Raw genomic sequence first — 22,799 nt, 5'->3', positions numbered from 1 at the left:
TATTGCAGGGAACCACAAGAAAATGAATTAGAGATGATGTAGATATTTTAGTTCTGCAAGCATAGGATCATGCCTTAAGATCAAGAGATGAGAAACTCAACCCTAAATGTTAATCACTCGATTCCCTTTCCTACCAACTTCGTACTCTAACCCAATTTTAAATAATTAATCAATTTGATTAATCCGGTTCCATTCATACGACCCACCAAGATCGTGTGTTCCACTTCCACTACACTTACGGTGCCGACCGATTTGGTTCTTATTTTATGATTGTTGTGATTGTATTTTGATTCGATTCATAATAGAATACATCATAGATTTTAGTTTTTCAAAGTTCATTCGATTTCCATAATTCGATTTAGCTTATTTCCCTTCTTCGCTTTGTAGATAAAAAATCCCAGAAACACTGAAGGCATCATGACTGCAACTCTGCAAGTCTAAATTGTTAATTGGAGCTCTCTCTCTCTCTCTCTGTCTTCCTTTCTATGTATATAAACACACAAGCAGCTACCTTATGTATATAAACACACAAGCAGCTACCATTTTTTGTTCCAACATTTAAACTTCCAAATTGGGCTGAGAGAGAGAGATTGGGAACAAAAAAATGCCAGAAACAGAGAGAGCAAGTGTTCTAAGAGAGCCCCGTGTTGTGGTGAGGAAGATGCTCTGTTTACAACAACGCGAAGAACCTGGTGTCTTTGTTCGCCGAAGCATTGGACGGTAATAGAGAGACATTTAAAGATTCAAATTTGTTCTCATTTTGGTTTTGTTACCCTGATAGATTTCAACATTTTTGGCTAAATGTGTTTTTGATTTCTTCAGGTTTGAGTTCAGCTACTTCGATCCTTTCTTGGTGCTGGACGATTTCTCAAGTTTAGTTTTCTCCTTACCCTTCTATTTTCTGGGGTTTTATATCAATTGCTCTGTCTTTCTTCAATTCCATTCTAATTTCATTAGGGTTTCACTTTGATATCTTGCAGTAACGGCTCCAGGTGGATTTCCTGATCATGCTCACAGAGGTGAATCCACATTCCACCAAAAAAAAAAAATAAATACAAATTCTTATAGATGATTTCAATATAATCTTATTGTCTCTATTTGCAGGTTTTGAGTCTGTCACTTACATGTTGCAGGTACATTCTGTTTTCCTGTTCCTAGATAATGAAATGGACCCACAAAGAACTCCATTTTTGTTGTTAATGGTTACCCACTACCAAGAAAAAGAAATTGATCAATGAGTAGTCCATGAAAGATATCTGCCATTTGGATTCAGGAACTTGAGTTCATCTTTGGAATGTTTGAAATGTTCTGTTTTTTGGGTATTACAGGGAGCTCTTAAACATGAAGATTTCACAGGACACAAAGGTACTGTAAGAGAGGGTGGTTTGCAGTGGATGACAGCAGGTAAAGGAATTGTGCACTCTGAAATGCCTGAGGGTCAAGGAGCTCAGAAGGGTTTGCAGCTGTGGATCAATCTCTCTTCAAAGTACAAAATGTAAGATCACATACACTTAAAAAAACTGCATTTGGTGCCTGTATCTTTTTCAGCAAGTATATGTATGTTGTCTTTTGATAATCTCTCAGGGTTGAGCCAAGATATCAAGAACTGCAAAATAAAGAAATTGCAGAAGTAACAGAAGATGGGATCAAGGTAAGAGTTATAGCAGGGGAAGCCATGGGAGCAAAGTCAGTCATTTACACTAGAACTCCTACCATGTTCTTGGACTTCACACTCAAACCAGGAGCTCATCTCCTGCAACCAATCCCATCAAAGTGGAATTCATTCATCTATGTCTTGGAAGGGGAAGGTGTGTTTGGAACTAAAGAATCTTCCCCCACAAAAGCTTTCCATGTTCTTCTTTTGGGCATAGATGGTGATGGTGTAGAAGCATGGAACAAGTCTCTGAAGCCCCTTAGGTTTGTCTTGATTGGAGGAGAACCAATAGGGGAGCCAGTAGTGCAATATGGGCCTTTTGTCATGAACACCCAACAAGAGATTGACCAGGCGATTGAAGATGTTGAGAATTTCACCAATGGGTTTGAGAAAGCCAAGTGTTAGCTATCAGAAGATAGAATCCATGATTATAATTGATTCTGGGCGATTTCAGTTTTATTATTCCATTTGTTGATGAACAGAGCAAAAGAGTGACATAAATGTGGTGTTTTTTCTGATGCAGACAAAAACAAAATTAACCACAAAAAAACAAAAATACATCATCAGTTTTCTTTCTTTGATAATAGAAAAAAATGCATCTAGTGAAAAAAGTTGTTACAATCACATTTTAGACTAGAGAAATCTATATTGCTCTTTTCAAAATTAGATGGAATTAGTTCTAATAACCATTTTTTTAGAGGGTAAGGATCGGATATCAGGTTCTAAATCTTGATTTAGAGTTATCTCAAGACTCAACGGCTCATCCTCAAAGGTGCTCGAAGGTGGGTCCATTTCTAGTGAAGCCCAGACAAGTGTAAGGAGAGCATAATCTTCTACCCCTGCAAGTAGGTTCTAAATGATTATGAGTCTCATAACCTTGGGGTCAAGGATTTCAAGCTTCGTAGGGGGAGAAAGACTGAAAAAGAAAATCGATTCATCAAGAGTGGAGATCCTAGATGGAATCCATGGGCTTATGTTTGGGCTTCAAGATTGCAATAAAAGGAACAAATTGGATATTAATAACAATATCACTGGGTGAGTCTCTAAGGACCGATATCTAGTCTATTTCTAACAAGGAAATGGACCTTGTAGATGTGTGACAAGTGTCTTAACATCACCATCCAATAGTTGAGATTCATTTACAAGTCACATCAATTTTTTTTTAAATTTAATTACAATTTTTTTATTTGACTTACAATTGAACATCAACCCATTGATGTGATGTTAGGACACATGTCACACATCTACAAAGAAATGGATGATTTGTTTCTTTGTCGAAATGGACTGAATAAATTTTCAGGTCTCTATTTATTCTGATTAGTGCAATTAAAGCCTTAGCCTCTAGTGGTGTTGTAATCTAATCTAACTTGAGCCTTGGAGGCAACTCACCAATTCCAATGGTCAGCTCATTCTGAAAAGCATGCTCTTTTGAGTTGGGGTTCGGCTCAATCAACTCAAGGCTTGGCCTGGTTCAATGAAAGAGTTGGATTCAATCACAACAATAAAGTTGCTTAGCTCAATGGTTAGGCTTTTCCACAGCCAAAGGAGCCATGCCACAAGCCTCCCCCCTCCCCCTCCCTCACGCGCCTTCCTTTTTATTTTCTCTTAGCCCTCTTTCCATGTATGGAATATCAACACTTGTCGCTCATATAATCTTCTCGACTGACGTTGTGTTCATATTAAATAAATTACTTTCTGAATTTATCAAGCTTTGACAGATTGAATTGAAATTTCTACCCATAAAAAGAACAAATAAAACAAAACAAAACTTGAAATTCATTCAAAATGGTTATCGAATTGGACTAATGAAAAGATTTCCATCCTTTATTGGATTGAATTGAAATTTTTTCCCAAGAGGATTGAGTTGAAATTCAACAAATCAGTTGATGACACCATGGCTGACACATTCATACAACTTTGAGTAGCAACAAAATTCCGCCATATGACACGACACTTGATTTATTGAGTGTTTGACACTTCATGTTAATTCAACTCATTCTTATCAAGAAATGTTGTAGGATGTATGTTTTTTTCATACACTTATAATTTAGGTGAGGTTGTATGTTTTCAACTCATTCTTATCATATTCTCACTAATAATTGAGACATCGACTTCAAGTGAATTAATCTCTTCATAAAAGAAAATTTAAACAAGTTATTAAACTCATGTGGATCTTGTCCCAATCGACATCATATTATGTCGGTATTCTTTTCCTACTTAGCCATACTTGTATTTATGTGTTGTCAAAAATGATTGGTTCAAAGTTCTTTAAATTTGAAAAAATGCACAAAGCTCATAGAAGACGATTTTGAAAATTTTGAAATTTAAAATTAAGCTGTTAATTTCAGCCTTTGGTGTTGATATTAAAAGTACACTACTATGCACATACAGATGATTTTTTCCTTTTAAATTTAAAATTCACTAAAAAATTAAATAAATAAAATTGAATATGATATATTCATTAAATATTCATAAAATTTTATACCAATAAAATCATGATTTACCAATCTAATTTCATTTCAAATATCTTATCTAAACTTTTTTTATTTCAAATAGCAAATCTTATCATTGGGACAAGGACATATTTTCCCCAAAAATATAAAAGGAGAGTCCAACTTGACAACTTTTACAAAAGGAACATGAATCCAAAATTTGAGGCACGTGTCAAAATAGATTCTCATTGATCTCTAATAGAGTAATATCTATCTAATTTGGGATTTAAATTTACGTCACTGATGAGCTTTTTTGTCTTAGAGTTGACGATCATTTGGAGGCAAATGGTAACTTTGTAAGTATAAACAAAGGAAGCCAACAAAGGAAGCCAACCTTTCTGGTCTTTCTGAAGTCAAATCAAATAAATAAAAATAAAAACACATTAAAAACACTTTATAGTTACTCTTTGTTTGTTAGCTCATTACTTGCTTCATGAATTCAATTCTGGTTTATAGTTTGGACGATTTATCATAAATGAGAGTCTTTAGTCTTAGAGGACCCACCTGCTTTGTCAAGATTGGAGCCCTGGAACTTGTTGCTTTAGAAAAGTTTCTGTGAAGTTTCCTGATTGGTAAATATAATTTAGTCAAAATTGCTTCAGTCATGCGCATTTAATGCACATGACAATCAAAATTTTGATCTCCACCGTTGAATTTCAATGATCGAGATCAAGATCTTGATCCAACAGATAGAGATGTATCATAGCACTGAAGCAACGTCCTAATCCGGTTGATATAGTTCAAATTTTCTTCTTCTTCTTTTGTCCCTACTTAACCTACACGTCTCTTATTGGAGGTTTGGAAAATAAAGACAAAAATAAAGGATTGAAAGTAAATTTCAATTCAAATAGTTCATTAGGAGGTTATGTAAGATGTTGGGTTTGAGTGTATAGTTTGACTCTATTTATAATTAGAATTGGCTTGAGTCAATTATTTGTATAGGGGTAGAATTGTATAAATAGTCTTTTTGGGATAATCTAGATAACAAGGGAGGCAAGCAAACCATAGTACTTTGTAAGGTGTAAAGGTCGTAGGGTTTTTGAAAATAGTGAACTCTCTCTTTCTCTCGGGGTGGATGTAGCCAATCTTGTTGAACTATGTTAAATTTCTTGTAGTTGTAAATACGTTTTGCTTGTGCTCTTCTTCATGTTTGTGCATCTATCCCCAACATAAGATTTAAACTCCTAAAATTATCTTGGATGAGGATCTCTCATTATTCTTTGAAATTGATGTATCAAATAGTTAATAAATTTTTAAAAAATAATTAAGGTTATAGAGCATGTTATGTTATTTTGTTTTTAGTAAACACATGGTGTAGTTATGTTCACAAAGAATGGAATAAAAATCAAGTTAAAGATTAGGGTAAATCAAGACAAACCCCAATCCTATCCAACTCTATGGGGGTAAATTAGGGAGAATCAAGCTTAAAAAATACCTCGACAGACTAGGGTTTCGGTTGGGGATTCTTTAACCCTGGTAAAATTGAGTAAGTATTAAATTTATTTTTTTTTAGTAGAGAGAATGGGGTCAAACAAGAACCAAAGAAATAAAACAAATAAAAAAGACTATACTAGCTTAGCCAGTAGATTTGCCCTAAGGAGCTCATTCAAGTCTGAAGCAGGGTCCTGAATGATCAACAATTACAGTCCAAAGGTAGGACCATTATTGAATACCAATCAGCAACTTTATTTCCTTCCCTATCCACATAGGTAAAGCAAATATGTCCATGCGAGTGATAGCTTTTCCGAATAGCTGAAATTATGTCATCATATTTTCCTTGAAAATTCTCATTAGGCTCCAAAAGAGATATTGCTTGCAATGAATACTATTCCACTTGGACTGGCCACATCCCTGGATTAAATGACAGGTTAAGCCCTTCCTTTATTGTCAATAGTTCCGCCTCTAACACTTCATTGCAATAACCTTTATGGAGAAGCCTCCCCTAAAATTATCGTCTTAATCTCTTATTACTTCTCCTAATTTGACAAATTTGTAAATCTAGGTTTCTAGGATAGGCATAGGTTTTAGGTTAATTTGAAAATATCTAAAGGAAAAAAGTACTGAAGACCCACTTTTGAAAAACGAAAAATTTACTTACTATCCATCCATTAAAGATATTATGACTAAATTACCCTCTTATATTTAACACTTATACAGGTAAAAAGATTTTTCCTTTACCTATCTTTTATGTACACCTTGTTTGCCCAAAACACCACACACAAATTTCTCTCTCGATAAAATCTGTGTACTGCGAAGTGAATTTATTTTGGTTTGTTCAGAACAGTCTAAGATAGAAAAAACCTGTTCTGTTCTTATTAAATTTTCTCCACTGTAGATTTCCACCTATTTGGAACAGAAAGTTTTGTAACTACCATGTCTCTATAGTACTTTTTAGTTTTAATGAATCTGGCGCTGCTGATTCTGTTCTGAATCACAACCTATAGTCTACTGCCATGAGATGACAGAACACACCAACTACATGTCCTCTCTGTATAGGGGGGCTCACTTGCACTAAATACGTTGAACGGTTGAAGAACAGTTTTTTATTTTTATAGCTTTCCATATCATAAGGTTTGGACTTTGGAGGATTTTATCAATAATGAGAACCCTAGGAGGCCCCACCTGCTATAAAATTGATGATTGATTGAAGTTGATCTCTCATCAGATTCAAACCAAGAACTTCTTGTTGCCTTAGAGAAGTTTCTAGGAACATTCGTGGCTGGTCGATATATGATACAACAAATAAAGCACTCTCTCAATTATTGTTTCTCCTTTTTTTTTCTTATTTCTTCTCACTTGATGAATCTGCAGCAAGCCCTAACCAGTACTTTTCTAGAAGGTTAAGAGATTATTAAACAAAATTTTGAACTGGAAGTTAATTTCAAAGTCAAATAGTTGGTTAGGTTATGTAAGTTGGGAACTTTAAGAACTACTTTTTATGAAGATTGCCCATTCAGATCTCTCAGTATTCTCTGAAATTGATGTATAGGAAGTTAATAATTTTTAATAAAATAATTAGGGTTGAAGAGTATGTTTGTTGTTTTGTTCTTAGAAAAACAAATCACGTAGTTATATTAGCATGGAAAGGAATAAAAATTAAGATTTAGGTCAAAGTAAATCACGGCAAATCAATCCTATCAAACTCTCTCAAGGTAAACTAGGAGGACTTAGAAATCAATTTTCGTTCCTTGGTTCAGTCCGAACCTTGTGTTGTCATGTATCTGTTGTTTTTTTTTCTTTTCTTTATGTGTCTGTATTTTTTTTTTTTGTGTCTGTACTTTTCTTAATTTATGAATGAAGTGTTTCTCTTTTTACCAAAAAAAGAAATACCCCGGTAAAGTAGGGTTTGGGTTGGAGATTCTTTTTATTAGAGTTTAGGTTTATGTTGCTTGATAAGATTAGGGTTTAGGCCTACTCTAATATTATCTGGCCCATTGACACCCTAATCTTTCTTTGTGTCGGCTAGATTCGATATCAGTTTGACCAATCATAATTAGGATTTTGAATTTTAAAACGAATGCCATATCTTTGATATTATAAAAGATTTTTTATGTGAAAAGAAAATTGGAAACAATTTTGATTGTTTGACAAACAAAATAACTATATACAATCTGGAGAATAACTTATTGGCAAATTCTTTAATAGAGGTGAAACCAAGATTCAACATTAGGAGGGAGGCTAAGAATGAAAGTCTAGATAACGTTTCCGTTGGGAAGCACTAATGCTTTTTCACCACACATATTGTGCAAACTCTTATACGACTCATTAGGGTCCCACCTCTAACTTATTTTATTATATTAAAACATAAACCTACATATATTTGAAAAAAAGGTAAATTATTGATAATTATATATTTTTTTCTGACAAAAGATAGGTAAATTAAAGTCATATAAAAAAAAATGACACATGACTTAAACCCTAAAATTTTAGTAGAGATGCAAACCATTTTTTTTTTTTTTGAGTAGGAAATACAAACCAATGGTAGTTAGTTACCTTATTAACTATAGAAATTTTATTTATAATATAAAATTAAATTATAAATTAAATTAAATTACAGAAGAAATAAAGAAACAAAGAATATTAAATCAAATAAAAAAATAACAAAAAAGATAAATAAATTGAGAAAGAAAAAAAGTACCTAGTTGTGGAGGAATTTTTTTTTCTTCGGATTTTCCTCCCACGCTTATAAAAAGGGAAAAGAATAGATAAGAAGAAAAGAGGAGAGATGAGAAAATAAATAGGGATTGAGGAGTCTAATTAAGAATGACATTTTGAAGATTTTTTTATTTTTTTATTTTTGTTAGAAAAAATGGAGTCATGTAAAAAAAAACCACTAATTTGGTCCAACCAACATATCAGTCTGAAGAAATTCCTTTAATTCCGGAAATGACTTTTGTAGGATTTTTAGGATTTTTACTAACATCCTTGAACACCAATCCCTTACTTGGTTGATTTATTTCCTGTTTAATGTGGATAAAACGGACATATTGTCCATTTGATATGATTCTTTGATTGATGTCATTAATAATATCTTAAACTTTCTTTTGATCTTTGAATAAGGATGAAGAAACAGGATAGCCTAGCAGGAGTTGGATTCCATTTCAATAGGCAATGATCTCATATTAAAAGTAATGTCCAATCCATCCTTCACCGTAAAAAATTGAGCTTCTAGAACTTCATTATATCAAACTTTTTTTTGAATCCGCCTCAAAAAACTCCACTATGGTCACTAATAACCAAGGTTTAAAGCATCTCATGATACCATACGATACTAACAGATACGTATCTATATTTGACCTAATCGATACGATACATCTCGATACGTCTCTCCATTGAATTACACTAAAATACGTTAGCCAGAGCGATACAATACTCGATACAGGACGATACGTCTCTTAAAATCATCTGATTAATACAATACTCAATATCGATACTTTAAACCTTGCTAATAATTCCTTCCGCTTGAGCAATTTGACATTTTTTCCAAAATTTCCTTAATCCACATTTATAGAAAAATAAAATAATAAAAATGAAAGAAAAGATGAAAGATAAGAGAGTGGATAACAAATAGGGACTGAGAAGTTAATTTTTAATTAAGAATAACATTTATATCCATTATTTTACCTTTAAAAATTATTCTCAACATTGAGGAGACCACATTTGGAAAGTATCTTAATGATAGATCAAAAATATTGATCTAGTAAATCTATACTAATGTTTTTCCTTCTTGCACCAATGCCCCTTATTTGTACCAAAAAAGAAAAAAATCATAAATAACCATGCAATTAGAGTAGTAAATTAGCCAACATCAATAATTTCTCTTAAAATCAAATTCACGAGTGGTCCATAGATTATGACATTTATTAAAAGCACTAGAAATGTTCAGGAATCATCAGAATATTCAACTTTATTCATTAAAACGTGAAACATGAAGAGTTATTGGCAGTCATAGAACGTGAATTGGGTCATGGCTGCTTCAATCATTGAGTAAAATTTATTTATAAAATTCTGAAAATTTTCTTTTACAAATAAAACTGATTTAGACATGTCACGTGTGTTTTTTTTACCTTAAAAAATGATCCAAATATTTTCTGTAATATAGAACTATAGAAGATGATGAATATCTCTACCGCTTTATCCCTTGTATGTTCGACTCCTCTCTCTCTCTGAGTCTCTCTGTCTTCCCCCAAATAAATCAAAATTTGCAGAATTCAAGATTGTCATTTCAGTCAATCATCAAAACCCATCATTTCTAATCTCTCCAAATGAAATAGAATCTCAGATCATCCTCACCCCCTCCCTGAAGAAACAAAACAAGAAAAAATGGACGGAAATCATGGAGCTGCGTCAACTTCCGACGACCTGAAGAGCCCACTACTACCAATCCGTGATTCTTCAGAGAATTCATCGCCGGACTTCCATTGGACTCTGAAATCGATTTTTACCACCAACAATTTTTTCATACTGCTAGGCCCTCTCTCCTGTGCAGCCATTAAACTCTTCGTCCGCTTTGATGGACCCAAACCCGACACCAGCAGAGATATGCTTGCAGTCCTTTCATGGGTTTTTCTCTGGTGGCTTACAGAAGCTGTACCGATGCCAATTACCTCCATTTCTCCTCTTTTCCTCTACCCGCTCTTCGGAATTTCTACCGCAGATGAAGTTGCAGAAACTTACATGGACGATGTCATCGCTCTCGTTCTGGGTAGTTTCATTCTTGCTCTTGCCGTCGAACACTATAACATCCACCGACGACTCGCGTTAAATGTAATGTTTCAACTTCATGGATTGATCTTACTTTGTTTGATCTGAAACCTTATAAGATGTGAAAAATGCAGATAACATTGATGTTCTGCGGAGATCCATTGAAGCCGAAGCTATTGCTATTGGGGATTTGTGGAACGAGTGCATTTGTAAGTATGTGGATGCACAATGTTGCGGCGGCGGTGATGATGATGCCGGTGGCAACCGGGATTTTACAGAAACTCCCAACCGAGTCCCGCGGATCTGTCGAGATCAGCCGGTTCTGTAAAGCGGTGGTGCTTGGAGTTACCTATTCGGTGGCTCTCGGAGGAATGAGCACCTTGACCGGTACCGGTGTTAATCTTATATTGCTTGGAATGTGGAAGAGTTATTTTCCTGATGCAGAACCCATCAGCTTCAGTTCTTGGTTCTTCTTTGGATTCCCTCTGGCTTTAATCATCTTCTTCGCCTTGTGGGCTATACTCTGTTTTTTTTACTGTTCTTCTGAATCTGGAAATGCCCTTTCTCCTTACTTGGACAAGAATCACCTCAGCACAGAACTTCAATTACTAGGTAGATCAACAATTTTTTTTTCTCAATTCAACAGAAACCATTCTTTTAACAATGATTTTGATTTGGTGGTTCTGAATTTTCACTCTCAATTTTGAAATGGATAATTTTGTTTTTGGATATTTCTGTGATAAAATCTCTGAATTTGGTCTGTTTCATGCATGATTATAGGTCCAATGGCTTTTGCAGAGAAGACGATATTGGCTGTGTTCTCGGTGTGTTCAAATTCTCTTTCTCTGTCCTCTGTCCTCTAATTGTAAAATGTTACTTAGGCGACAAGTGGAACACTTCCAATCAGAAGAGGGAAATTAAAGGGCTTCTGTCACATACTTCAAGTATGAGACAACCCCCAAAATATAATTTTTTCTGGGAACTAAAAAAATAATCATCTTTGCTGCAGATGCTAATAGTTCTGTGGATGACAAGGACCATAACTGCAGATATTCCAGGATGGGGAGCTCTTTTCAATGGAAGAGCAGGTGATGGAACTGCTAGTGTAAGTAGCACATAACATCCAATGGCCTAAACCCTTTTTCTGGGTTCATTTAACTGATGAAATCCCTCTCTTGAACAGCTTAGTTTAGATGGGTTTGTAACAACAAAGCAAGATTTTCTATATCATGATTTACTTGTGCAGGTGATGATGGCAACCTTATTGTTCATTATTCCTAACAAGAAGCAACATGGAGAAAAGTTAATGGACTGGAACAAATGCAAGAAGCTTCCCTGGGGAATGATCCTCTTACTTGGTGCTGGTTTTGCCATTGCTGATGGCTTTAGGAGGAGTGGCCTTGCAGATGTATTATCTGAAAGCTTAGATTTCTTGGAAGAGGTCCCTTACCTTGCCATTGCCCCTGCTGTGTGTCTTGTCAGTGGGACTATCACTGAATTCACATCAAACAATGCCACTACAACGCTTGTCATTCCGATACTCATTCAATTGGCAACAACGATGAAGCTGCACCCACTTCTTCTAATGGTTCCTGGAGCAATTGGTGCCCAGTTTGCATTCCTTCTCCCAACTGGTACACCTTCCAATGCTGTAGGTTTTGCAACCAAGTATGTAGAGATCAGAGACATGTTCAAGGTTGGGTTGCCACTGAAAATAGCTGGAATTGCTGCTCTATCCCTCATAATGCCTGCAATAGGTGATTGGATTCTCTTATTTCTGTAATGAAAAGTGTTTACAAAAGATATATTTAAGTATTTCTATTACCTTATATTAATGGGTTCTGCAATGGGTGTTTGCAGGTGCATATATCTTTGGGGCAATCAAACCTGTGCAATAGCTTAGAACCTCGCTTGCTCTATAGACAGCTCAGTAAGTCTTGTGTGTATATAACGGAACAAGCAGCCAGTCATGGTAGGTTGGCCTCTCCCTCTCTACCCACCAAAATGGAGGGGAAAATAAGAAAGGAAGAAAGCAAATGCATTCTGAATATCTCTTTGTCCTAAAAGTATTTATTGCAAATCAGAGAGCAGGCTTAATGGAGTCATCTTAGCTGGAAACAGATACAAGCCTATTCTCCCATTGCATTTGATAGAAGCTGTGGGCTTATATCTTTAAGTAGCCATTATCTGTATGTTCTTTATAAGATGTGTAGTCTTTAGCCTTTTGTCCCTGTATGCGGTGCAAGATTTTTGTTTTTCTTCTTTATTATTAATGTGTGTAAGATTTAATACATGTAATAGGAAGATCAAAGGAATCTAACAGAGATGTTCCACTCTTGGTGGCTTAAAGGCTGTATGAAGTGTCTATATGAATGCAACTGAACTTCTCACATCCCATCTCAATGAATCCTTAACCCAGTGTCATTAACATGAATCTCCTTCAACAGTACTCTACTCTAGGTCTCTTATCCTCAAGATATCACCCAGTTCATGATGTAATGCAAACAGTTAAGAAGAAATAGAAACAGCAAGCGAAATCAAAAGTGGCAAAGCTCTTTTTATTTTTAATTTGTTTTTACTGAAGTTCCGTCTTTAACTTTGGGTTTGAGTCAGTGCAAGAAATCACCATTGGTAATGGTCCGGTACCAACGCTCCTTACCCCTCTTTGACCAAACCCAGATTTTAACTGTTATGAGCAGTCTGGGTCCCTCTAAAAAGCCTCTTGATCCCATCACCCGCATTAGGGCATTCCTTCACTGGCTAAGCTTCACTTGAGCCTCCTCTCTAGGGCATGTCCACCCTAAAACTGCCACTTTACTTGGACCAAGAACAGGGGTTTGTGCATGTTGCCAAGCTTCCTTATTGGCTCGATAAAATTTTTCGATAATGAGCATCCATCCCTGCCGGATCTACCTCATGGATATCTCGCCATCCCCAAAGAAATTGCAGGAGTCCAAAACTGGATCGCTGCTCCATTTGGCGCTAAACTTCACGAATTGGCAGATCCACCCGTAAGCACCAAGAAACCATATTGATTCGTGGTTTAGACCAACGTTTCCAAATGCTTCTGCAAAGGAACAATCCCAAATAAGGTGTGCATCTTCCAGCCAAGAGACAGGCGAAGATGCATTATCATTATCTTGAACCGATGAAGAGTGCCTTTCTAGCTTAGTCATCAACCTCTTCTTTACAACAAAAACCAAAAATCGGTTGGATCAAGTTTCCGAAGTATTCCAAAATCTCTCATCGAATATTCCCATACTCTTACTTTCTCTTTTACCTTGCCATATGCGGGATGTTCGATTGGACCCGAGGGTACATCACATCGACTCCATTGTTATTAGAAGGAATTTGATTAATATTTAATTTTTTTCAATTTTTGTTGTCCATTCCATGCCATTACTTTCCAAATATACACTTGCTAGCCTGTAATATTGAGAAAACACTTCTCCAAATCCTTCTAAAGGTAACCAATAATCTCTCGATATAAATGTTCATTCCTCTCCAATTTTTATTTTGCAAAGCTCATTCATTCTATTAAAACTAACTTTTTAATCCATATTTATTCTCTCATATTTTATTTATTTATTTATTATCTTTTTTTCTTTAAGTGTGGATTAAGAAAATTTTGAAAAAGAACATCCACAACAATTAGACAATTATCTTTCTCAATTTATTTATTAATTTTATTTTATATTTTCTGTTTTTTTATTTGATCTATAATTAGTAAGTTAATTAAATACCATTGGTTTGTATTTCTTATATAAAAAAAAAATGGTTTGCATTTCTTACCAAATAAAATTTGATTTGTATCTAATTTTTTAAGGTTCAAGTCATGTTTTTTTTTTTTTTTTTTTTATTATTATTTTAATTTACCTATATTTTGTCAGAAAAATATCAATATCAATGATTTATTTGTTTTTTTCAATTATTTATGGCCCCACAAGATATATGTTGGTCTATGCTTTAATATAATAAAATAATTCAGAGGTGTGACGTCAATGAGTCTTATAAGGCTTATACAATATGTGTGGTGAAAAAATATTAGTACTTCTCCAACGGAAAGGTTATTTGAATTTTTTTTTCCGACCCTTCTAATGTTGAATCATGGTTCCGCCCTTATTGCCGAAAACCACTTATCACCACCCTTTCCCTTGTTGAAAAGCACCCACCACCGTATTTTGTTGAAAATCTCTCGCTCTCTATAAAATGTGACCATTGGATAATGTATTTATTTTGGTTTGTATTCTTTGCTTCGATGAACGAGGGTTGTTCAGTACTTCAGTGTAAGAACGAGAAAATTTTAGTTATGTTCTTATTAGATTTTCTCCACCATGGCACCATAACAGAAATTTTTATTACTGCCATGTCTCTATACTCAATCAGTTTTAGCGTATCTGGCGCCGTTGATCCTGTTCCTAAATCACAAGCTATGGTCTATTGCCATCAGATGAAGAAAAGTCACCAACCATATATGTCCACTCTGTATAAAGTGCCTCACTTGTACTAAATAGTTGAAGAACAGTTTTGTTTGCTTTCTATATCATGAGGTTTAGGGTTGGAGGATTTATTCATAAATGAGAACCCTAGGAGCACCCACCTGCAATAAAATTGATGATTGATTGAAGTTGATCCCTCATCAGATTGATGCCAACAACTTCTTTCCTGAGAGAAGTTTCTAGGAACATTCGTGACTGGTGGATATATAATACAACAAAAAAAAAACAGCACTCTCTCAGTTGATATAGTTCAATTAGTGTCTCTCTTTCTTATTTTTTCAAAGTTGATGATTCTTCAGTAATTTTATAAGGAGCAAATTGTAATGGCACTTCAAAATGGAGGTCTTAAAGCACTGACACCTCACTTTATGTTTAAAAAGCACGAAAGACCCAAAATTGGATTTTCATTGGATATATTTGTCCAATTTATTAATGAAAACCTTTCAGACACGGTTTATTATTAGGATATCTTTGAAAATAAATAGTAATTTAAATATTTTTAGTGATAAATTTGACAAATATATTCAATAAAAATTCAATTTTGGGGTCTCTGTGCTTTTTAAACATAAAGTAGAGTGTCAATGCATGTAGTGAGGCGCGGGGGGTAGGCGGGCTCCATTTGGCCGCGGCGGCGGGAAATGCGCGAATTGCCGTGAGTTTAGTGTGGCGCAATAAAAGATGGTTAAGAGGGGATTGGAAATGAGGTAAGATCCCCCAAATGAAGAGAAGGGCCATTGGGGGCACGCAATTTGCCTAAAAAAAAAAAAAAAGAAGAGAAAATTATAAATTATACATTTTTGTGGGGCTTAAACTTTAGGTTATATGTTTTAGTGCTTTAAATTATAGTTTACACACTCTCAAAATTATAAGTTGTACACTCTTAACATTCCATCTAAAATTCTATTAAGTAATGAATAAACTAAAAAAAGGTTACAAACTAAGGATAAACTCATGAAGTGGGGAAGTGTGATTGATAGTACCTGTGCCTTATGCATTCATGCTAACGAAGATCATAATCATATTTTTTTTCAATGTGGATTTTCCAATGAGATTTGGTCTTCGATACTGAAGCTCAAGGGGTTTAGACATATAACCATTGGATCATGGAAGGAGGTGCTTGCATGGGTGGCAGATCACTTCACTGGTTAGACTCTAATAAATTGAATACGTTGCTATAGCTTTGTTTGTACGGTGTATATATCTAGCAGGAAAGAAACTTAAGAATTAACTCTCCTAATCCGCGTAGTCCTACAGCGGTACTCAGTCAAATTGTTATGGACACATGATGCCGCTTCTCCTCAATGTCCGACAATGTGCCAAGTAATGCAAGAATGATGGAATTTTTTTCAGCGTTGGCAGATCCAAGCTCAATTCATTTCCAACACAGAGAAGATGTTCCACTGGATACGGCCACCAGATGGTTGGATTGCAATTGATTGCAGTGGTTCTCAAATTGGTAGCCATGGATGCTATGGGACACTTGGACGTGACAACACTAGCAAACCGATCTTTGCCATAGCCGGTGGTATGCCCAGCCTTAACATCCTTCATGCTAAGTTTAAAGCAATAGTTGTTTGCCTGTTGAAAGCTAGCGATTTGGGGCACAATAGAGTCTAGATACGATCCGATTCTAAGTCGGCTATTAAGATGATACAGAAGATTTATCAAGTTCCATGGTATGTAGTAGATCTTGTGCAACAAGTTCGTGAGCTCGCTGGGGACTTTGTTGCATGTTATTTTGAATATAATGTGCGTGAAGTGAACTCTTGTGCGGATTTCCTGGCTGGATTCTCGCAATTCACCCAAGAACTCCATTTTCACTCCCTTTGTCTCACTAAAGTTCTTTTCCGTTTTGTTAGGAAAGATGCTAATGGGAAAATTTCTATCGTGGGTAAACCCTTGATTTTTAAAATTTTTTAACATAAGACTACATTTTTCCAAAAAAAAAAAAATTCTATTAAGTAATAAGTAAAATGACCATATTATTCTCATTAGAATCAAATGACATAACTCATATTTTTCGACGGTGGTAGGTAGGAGATGGGTGAAAGGAATCCCTTCACCTACCTAAGAATTGGATATAGGAGGGTTTAAATGGAAGTATATGATCATTTTATAATTTTGAGAGTATGCAATAATTTAGGGCACCTAAAAATCAAGATTAAGGAGGGTTTACCAATCCGATTCGACTCTATTGTAGTAGGGTTTGGGTTGGAGGTTTTTATTTTTATTTTTGGTATAAATGTGCTTTATTTTTTTTTTTTATTAAGACTGGAGATGGAGATATTAATATGCCTTGGCAAGAGTTGAACCCAGACCTCTTCACTAAGAGGCATTGGTTTTACCACTAGAACAACTCTGCGTTGGCGAAGAATGAGATTCTTTAACTTGGTAAGATTGTGTAATGTTTTAGGTTTAGGTTTAGGTTGATGTCACTAAGGTAAGCTTGGGGTTTAGGTTAATCCAATCTTACCGGTCATCCATCGGTGTTTGACTGGTCCTAATTAGGTTTACATTTTAAAGCGAAATGCCAAAGCTTTGATCCATTATAAACGACTTTTTACGTAAAATGAAAATTGTAAACAGCTTTGATCATTAGACAAATGAAAGAACCATGCAATATGGAGAGTATCTTAATGGCTGATTCTTCAACATCTTGGAAGTTTTTTTCAGATGCTCCCCCTAGCTTGGAGAGTATCCTAATGGGAGATCAAAGATTCTACTCTAACTAATCTGTTAAGACTTTTTCCTTTTTCATTTGGAACATGGATATCCTCTCCAAAATTAAACATTTTTTGTAGTGTTCTTTTTATAAAATATTGTTTATTGGTAATTCTTTATTTATTAGAGGTAGTTCTCAAACTCCCCTTTGTTTAATTTGTGGTGTTGATAATGAAATTGCAAGTCATGTTTTAGTTTTTTGTGATCTTGCTAAGGAATGTTGGTACTTATCCCCTTCGGATTGATATATATCAATACTTTTTAGATGACTCATTTTTTGATTAGATGGATTTTATTGCTCATCATTTTAAGGATGTAGATGATAAGTATACAGTAGATCAAATTTGGAGTGCTATGGTCTGATGTATCTATAAGTCTAGAAATGCTGTCTTATTTAGGCACATAAAGTTTTCGATTATTCATACCATACACTCTTATCATTCTTTGTTTGCAGAGATCCAACTCCATGTTTGTATTGATTCGTTATTTGAGACCGAGCCATACTACAATAAATTTGGAAATGGGAGAAAGCATTGACCTCTTTCAATTGTATGTTGATCTTCTCTAGGAGGGAGATGCTACTTAATTTGGGATTCAGTAGGAGTTTTCTTGGCTGCACAATGCAAGTTCAATTCAATCCAATCAACTTTGATGATGGAATTGAAAGCCATCCATGATGGTTTTCTTCTAGCATCTTCTTTAGGAGTTTCTGCAATTCAAGTAAATCCCAATTGCCACCCTACGATTTTAGTTTTGTAAGATTTTTCTATCTCTTTAGTTTGGTTATGTATGGAGTCTCTTATATGAAATTAAACTCCTTTGTTACAAGGTTATTTAGTTATAGGGTGTAAGGGTGTAAACTGCTATTGTGGTAGTGGATATTAGGGGTAATGGACGGAGATAATATTCACCCCATTTGTTTGATGGATGATAATCGGATAATTATTTTCTTAAGTATATTCTTCTAATGGGCACGAATATAGATTAAATACAATTTTCGACTACCTGATTACATCATTACCTTTTTTTTTTTGTGAGGACTAGGTTTGAAATTTAAGAATTTATCAACTTTGGTAGCTAATTTAGTAGAAAATCTAAAAAATAGTCACATATCATAGGTAAAAATAAAAATAAAAATAATAAATTTAAATAAGTAACTTAATCGGATAATTTTATCCGACGGATAATAATCGAAAGAAAGGAGTATACCATATCCGCATCCTAACAATATTCGGACGGATTCGGATATTAGTTATCCATTTACACCCCTATTAGGGTGTGGTGGGGGTATTCCCCATTTGTTTGTAACTAACTCTTATTTTCTCTCCTGAATCTCTTACACTAGACCTCTTCATCTAACGAATCTTCACAGTTTTTTACTTAAAAAAAAGACATAAAGACTTCTTGGGCCATGGCTCCTTCAACCATGGAGTAAAATTTTATTATAAATTTGTCCAAATTATTTTTATTATTTAGACATGTAGGTGTACTTTTTGACCTTTTGAAAAATGATCCAAATATTTTCTGTTGCCGCTTAATCTTTTATATGTTCGTCCTCACTCTCGTCTCTCTCTTCTCCAGAGAAACCAAAATTTGTTGGCATTTCATAATTTTCATTTCAGTTTCACCAAAAAAATATTGCCATTCAGTGAATCATCAAAACTCATCATCTCAAATATCTCCAAATAAAATAGAATCTCAGATCAATCCTCACCCCCTCCCTTGTAAGGGACACAAAACAAGAAAAAAAAAAACGAAGGAAAATGGACGGAAATCATGGAGCTGCGTCAACTTCCGATGACCTGAAGAGCCCACTACTACCAATCGATGGCTCTTCAGCAGAATTCATCGCCGGACATCCAATGGTCTCTGAAATCGATTCTTACCACCACCAATTTGTTCATACTGTTAGGCCCTCTCTCCTGTGCAGCCATTAAACTCTGCGTCCACTTTGATGGACCAAAACCCGACACCAGCAGAGACATGCTTGCAGTCCTTTCATGGGTTTTTCTCTGGTGGCTCACTGAAGCTGTACCCATGCCAGTCACCTCCATTTCTCCTCTCTTCCTCTTCCCACTCTTCGGAATTTCTACCTCAGATGAAGTTGCAGAAACTTACATGGACGATGTCATTGCTCTCGTTCTGGGTAGTTTCATTCTTGCTCTAGCAGTCGAACACTATAACATTCACCGACGACTCGCTTTAAATGTAATGTTTCAACTTCATGGGTTGATCTTACTTTGTTTGATTCGAATCCTTATAAGATGTGAAAATTGCAGATAACATTGATGTTCTGCGGAGATCCATTGAAGCCGAAGCTATTGCTGTTGGGGATTTGTGGAACGAGTGCATTTGTAAGTATGTGGATGCACAATGTTGCGGCAACCATGATGATGATGCCGGTGGCAACTGGGATTTTACAGAGACTCCCAACCGAGTCCGGCGGATCTGTCGAGATCAGCCGGTTCTGTAAAGCGGTGGTGCTCGGAGTTACCTATTCGGTGGCTATCGGTGGAATGAGCACCTTGACCGGTACCGGTGTTAATCTTATATTGCTTGGAATGTGGAAGAGCTATTTTCCTGATGCAGAACCCATCAGCTTCAGTTCATGGTTCTTCTTTGGATTCCCTCTGGCTTTACTCATCTTCTTCGCCTTGTGGGCTATACTCTGTATCTTTTACTGTTCTTCTGAATCTGGGAATGCCCTTTCTCCTTACTTAGACAAGAATCACCTGAGAACAGAACTTCAATTACTAGGTAGGTAAAAAAAAATTTTTTTGCAATTCATCAGAAACCATTCTTTTGACAATGGTTTTGATTTGGTGGTTCTGAATCTTCACTCTCAATTTTGAAATGGATAATTTTGTATTTGGATATTTCTGTCATTAAATCTCTGAATTTGGTCTGTTTCATGCATGATTATAGGTCCAATGGCTTTTGCAGAGAAGACGATATTGGCTGTGTTCTCGGTGTGTTCAAATATCTCATTCTCAGTCCTCTTAACTGTAAAATGTTACTTAGGCGACAAGTGGAACACTTCCCATCAGGAGAGGGAAATTAAAATACATCTGTCACATACTTGAGTATAAGTTTTTCTGGGAATTAAAAAATAAATCATCTTTGCTGCAGATGCTAGTAGTTCTGTGGATGACACGTAGCATAACTGCGGAGATTCCAGGATGGGGAGCTTTTTTCAATGGAAGAGCAGGTGATGGAACTGCTAGTGTAAGTAACACATAACACCCAATGGCCTAAACCCTTTTTCTGGGAGTCAATTTAACTGATGAAATCCTTCTCTTGAACAGCTTATTTTAGATGGGTTTGTAACAACAAAGCAAGATTTTCCCATATCATGATTTACTTGTGCAGGTGTTGATGGCAACCTTATTGTTCATTATTCCTAACAAAAAGCGACAGGGAGAAAAGTTAATGGACTGGAACAAATGCAAGATGCTTCCCTGGGGAATGATCCTCTTACTTGGTGCTGGTTTTGCCATTGCTGATGGCTCTAGGAGAAGTGGCCTTGCAGATGTATTATCTCAGAGCTTAGATTTCTTGGAAGAGGTTCCTTACCTTGCCATTGCCCCTGCTGTGTGTCTTGTCAGTGGAACTATCACTGAATTCACATCAAACAATGTCACCACCACGCTTGTCATTCCGATACTCATCCAGTTAGCAACGACGATGAAGCTGCACCCACTCCTTCTTATGGTTCCTGGAGCCATTGGAACCCAGTTTGCATTTCTTCTCCCAACTGGTACACCTTCCAATGCTATAGGTTTTTCAACCAAGTATGTAGAGATCAGAGACATGTTCAAGGTTGGGTTGCCACTTAAAATAGCTGGAATTGCTGCTTTATCCCTCATAATGCCAGCAATAGGTGATTCTCTTATTGCTGTACATTTACAAAATATATATATTTTAGTATTTCTGTTGCCTTATATTGATGGGTTCTGCAATGGGTGTTTGCAGGTGCATATGTCTTTGGGGCAATCAAACCTGTGCAACAGTTTAGAACCTCTCTTGCTCTGTAGGCAGCTCAGTTAAAGTCTTGTGTGTATACAAAGGAACAATTAAGCAGCCAGACATGATAGCTTGGCCTCTCCCTCTCCATCCACCAAAATGGAGGAGAAAATAAGAAGGGGAGAAAGAAAATGCATTCTGAATATCTCTTATGTCCTAAAATTATTTGTTTCAAATCAGAGAGCCGGCTTAGTGGAGTCATTTTAGCTGGAAACAGACAATTCTTATTCTTCCATTGCATTTAAAAGAAGCTATGGACTTATAGCTTTAAGCAGCCATTCTCTGTATGTTCTTTATAAGATCTGTAGTTTTTAGCCTTTTTCTTCTATCTGCGTGCAAGATTTTTCTTTTTCTTCTTTATATTGTTAATGTGTGTAAGATTTAATACATGTAATAAGATCAAAGGAATTTAACAGATGCTCCACTCTTGGTGGCTTAAAGGCTGTATGAACTGTCCAGATGAATGCAATTAAACTTCTCATATGAATCCTTAACCCAATATTTGATGTCATTAGCGTGAATCTCCTTCTGAGAGTACTCTACTCTAAAAATATCACCCGGTTCATGATGATTAGCTAACAAATAAGAAGAAATAGAAACAGCAAGTGTTATCAAAACTCAAAAGTGCAAAGTTCTCTTCTTTTTTTTTTTCTTTTTTTTTTTTTTTTTTTAATTTTCTTAATCTATTTTCTGATTCTGTTTGGTTATAGCAGTTGGTTGTATGATTCATGATTTACAGATTTCATCATCAATACATTTGCCTTCACAAAAATCAAAAAGTTCTATAGATATGGAACACCAAACTTAATTTTATAAAACCCTTTGAACCCTAAATTTTGAAATCTCCCTCTGTCCACAGGCCCTTCATCTATTTTCATTTTGCGATGAATTTACAATTTCATCATCAATGCATAAATAAAAATTTATAGATAGGAAAAATAATGCTCTTCAGTTTTTTTTTTGATGAATAAATAATTCAGCACTCAATGGAGAGAAAAATACGGGGTTTGGGGGGCAAAGGGCAGAGCTTTATTGAAGCCAACAAAAGCCCTAAGCTAAAAGCAAAATAAAGAAAATAGGACTACGTGATAATGGTTGAGCTCGATAACAAAGTCTTCTTCAAGGAGGTGAAACCCATTAGTAGATCAACTGTTTTTTTATTTTATTTTTATTTTTATTTAAGGGTATCAGAATCAGAATAGGGTT

The 22,799-nt window shown here is 35.4% G+C and overlaps 3 protein-coding genes across 3 annotated transcripts; all 3 read left to right on the top strand.

Annotated features, from left to right (window-relative positions):
* The first annotated feature begins 549 nt into the window (after positions 1–549).
* Positions 550–2,199, top strand: LOC149004032 (RmlC-like cupins superfamily protein). The gene is made up of 6 exons (XM_089168996.1): positions 550–720; positions 823–872; positions 981–1,019; positions 1,105–1,133; positions 1,329–1,495; positions 1,585–2,199. The coding sequence occupies exons 1-6, from the start codon at positions 605–607 to the stop codon at positions 2,057–2,059; spliced, it is 876 nt and encodes a 291-aa protein (XP_089025122.1). The 5' UTR covers positions 550–604; the 3' UTR covers positions 2,060–2,199.
* Positions 2,200–9,765: 7,566 nt separating this feature from the next.
* Positions 9,766–12,860, top strand: LOC149004031 (tonoplast dicarboxylate transporter-like). The gene is made up of 6 exons (XM_089135556.1): positions 9,766–10,413; positions 10,485–10,962; positions 11,131–11,174; positions 11,360–11,455; positions 11,597–12,107; positions 12,211–12,860. Exons 1-6 carry the CDS (start codon positions 9,970–9,972, stop codon positions 12,246–12,248), a joined length of 1,611 nt encoding a protein of 536 aa, XP_088991682.1. The 5' UTR covers positions 9,766–9,969; the 3' UTR covers positions 12,249–12,860.
* A 6,307-nt stretch (positions 12,861–19,167) lies between these two features.
* LOC149004030 (tonoplast dicarboxylate transporter-like) lies at positions 19,168–22,012 on the top strand. The gene is given in 7 exon segments (XM_089168786.1): positions 19,168–19,396; positions 19,398–19,778; positions 19,850–20,327; positions 20,496–20,539; positions 20,700–20,795; positions 20,940–21,450; positions 21,543–22,012. Coding segments are annotated over 7 exon segments (1,635 nt in total). The 5' UTR covers positions 19,168–19,333; the 3' UTR covers positions 21,605–22,012.
* The last annotated feature ends 787 nt before the right edge of the window (positions 22,013–22,799 follow it).

Source organism: Hakea prostrata, chromosome 9 (genome assembly GCF_041222555.1).
Source record: "Hakea prostrata isolate BN-2017 chromosome 9, UWA_Hpros_2, whole genome shotgun sequence".
NCBI classification, from domain to species: Eukaryota; Viridiplantae; Streptophyta; class Magnoliopsida; order Proteales; family Proteaceae; genus Hakea; species Hakea prostrata.
This window is presented reverse-complemented; position numbering and strand designations above follow the sequence as displayed.

Bases quoted from the DNA above. Each gene is read 5' to 3' on its own strand.
- LOC149004031 (XM_089135556.1), top strand. From the start codon at position 9,970: ATGGACGGAAATCATGGAGCTGCGTCAACTTCCGACGACCTGAAGAGC. The intron at 10,963-11,130 runs GTAGATCAACAA...GCATGATTATAG, and splicing joins CACAGAACTTCAATTACTAG to GTCCAATGGCTTTTGCAGAG. The intron at 11,175-11,359 runs GTGTGTTCAAAT...TCTTTGCTGCAG, and splicing joins CGATATTGGCTGTGTTCTCG to ATGCTAATAGTTCTGTGGAT.
- LOC149004032 (XM_089168996.1), top strand. From the start codon at position 605: ATGCCAGAAACAGAGAGAGCAAGTGTTCTAAGAGAGCCCCGTGTTGTG. The intron at 873-980 runs GTTTAGTTTTCT...GATATCTTGCAG, and splicing joins GGTGCTGGACGATTTCTCAA to TAACGGCTCCAGGTGGATTT. The intron at 1,496-1,584 runs GTAAGATCACAT...ATAATCTCTCAG, and splicing joins CTCTCTTCAAAGTACAAAAT to GGTTGAGCCAAGATATCAAG.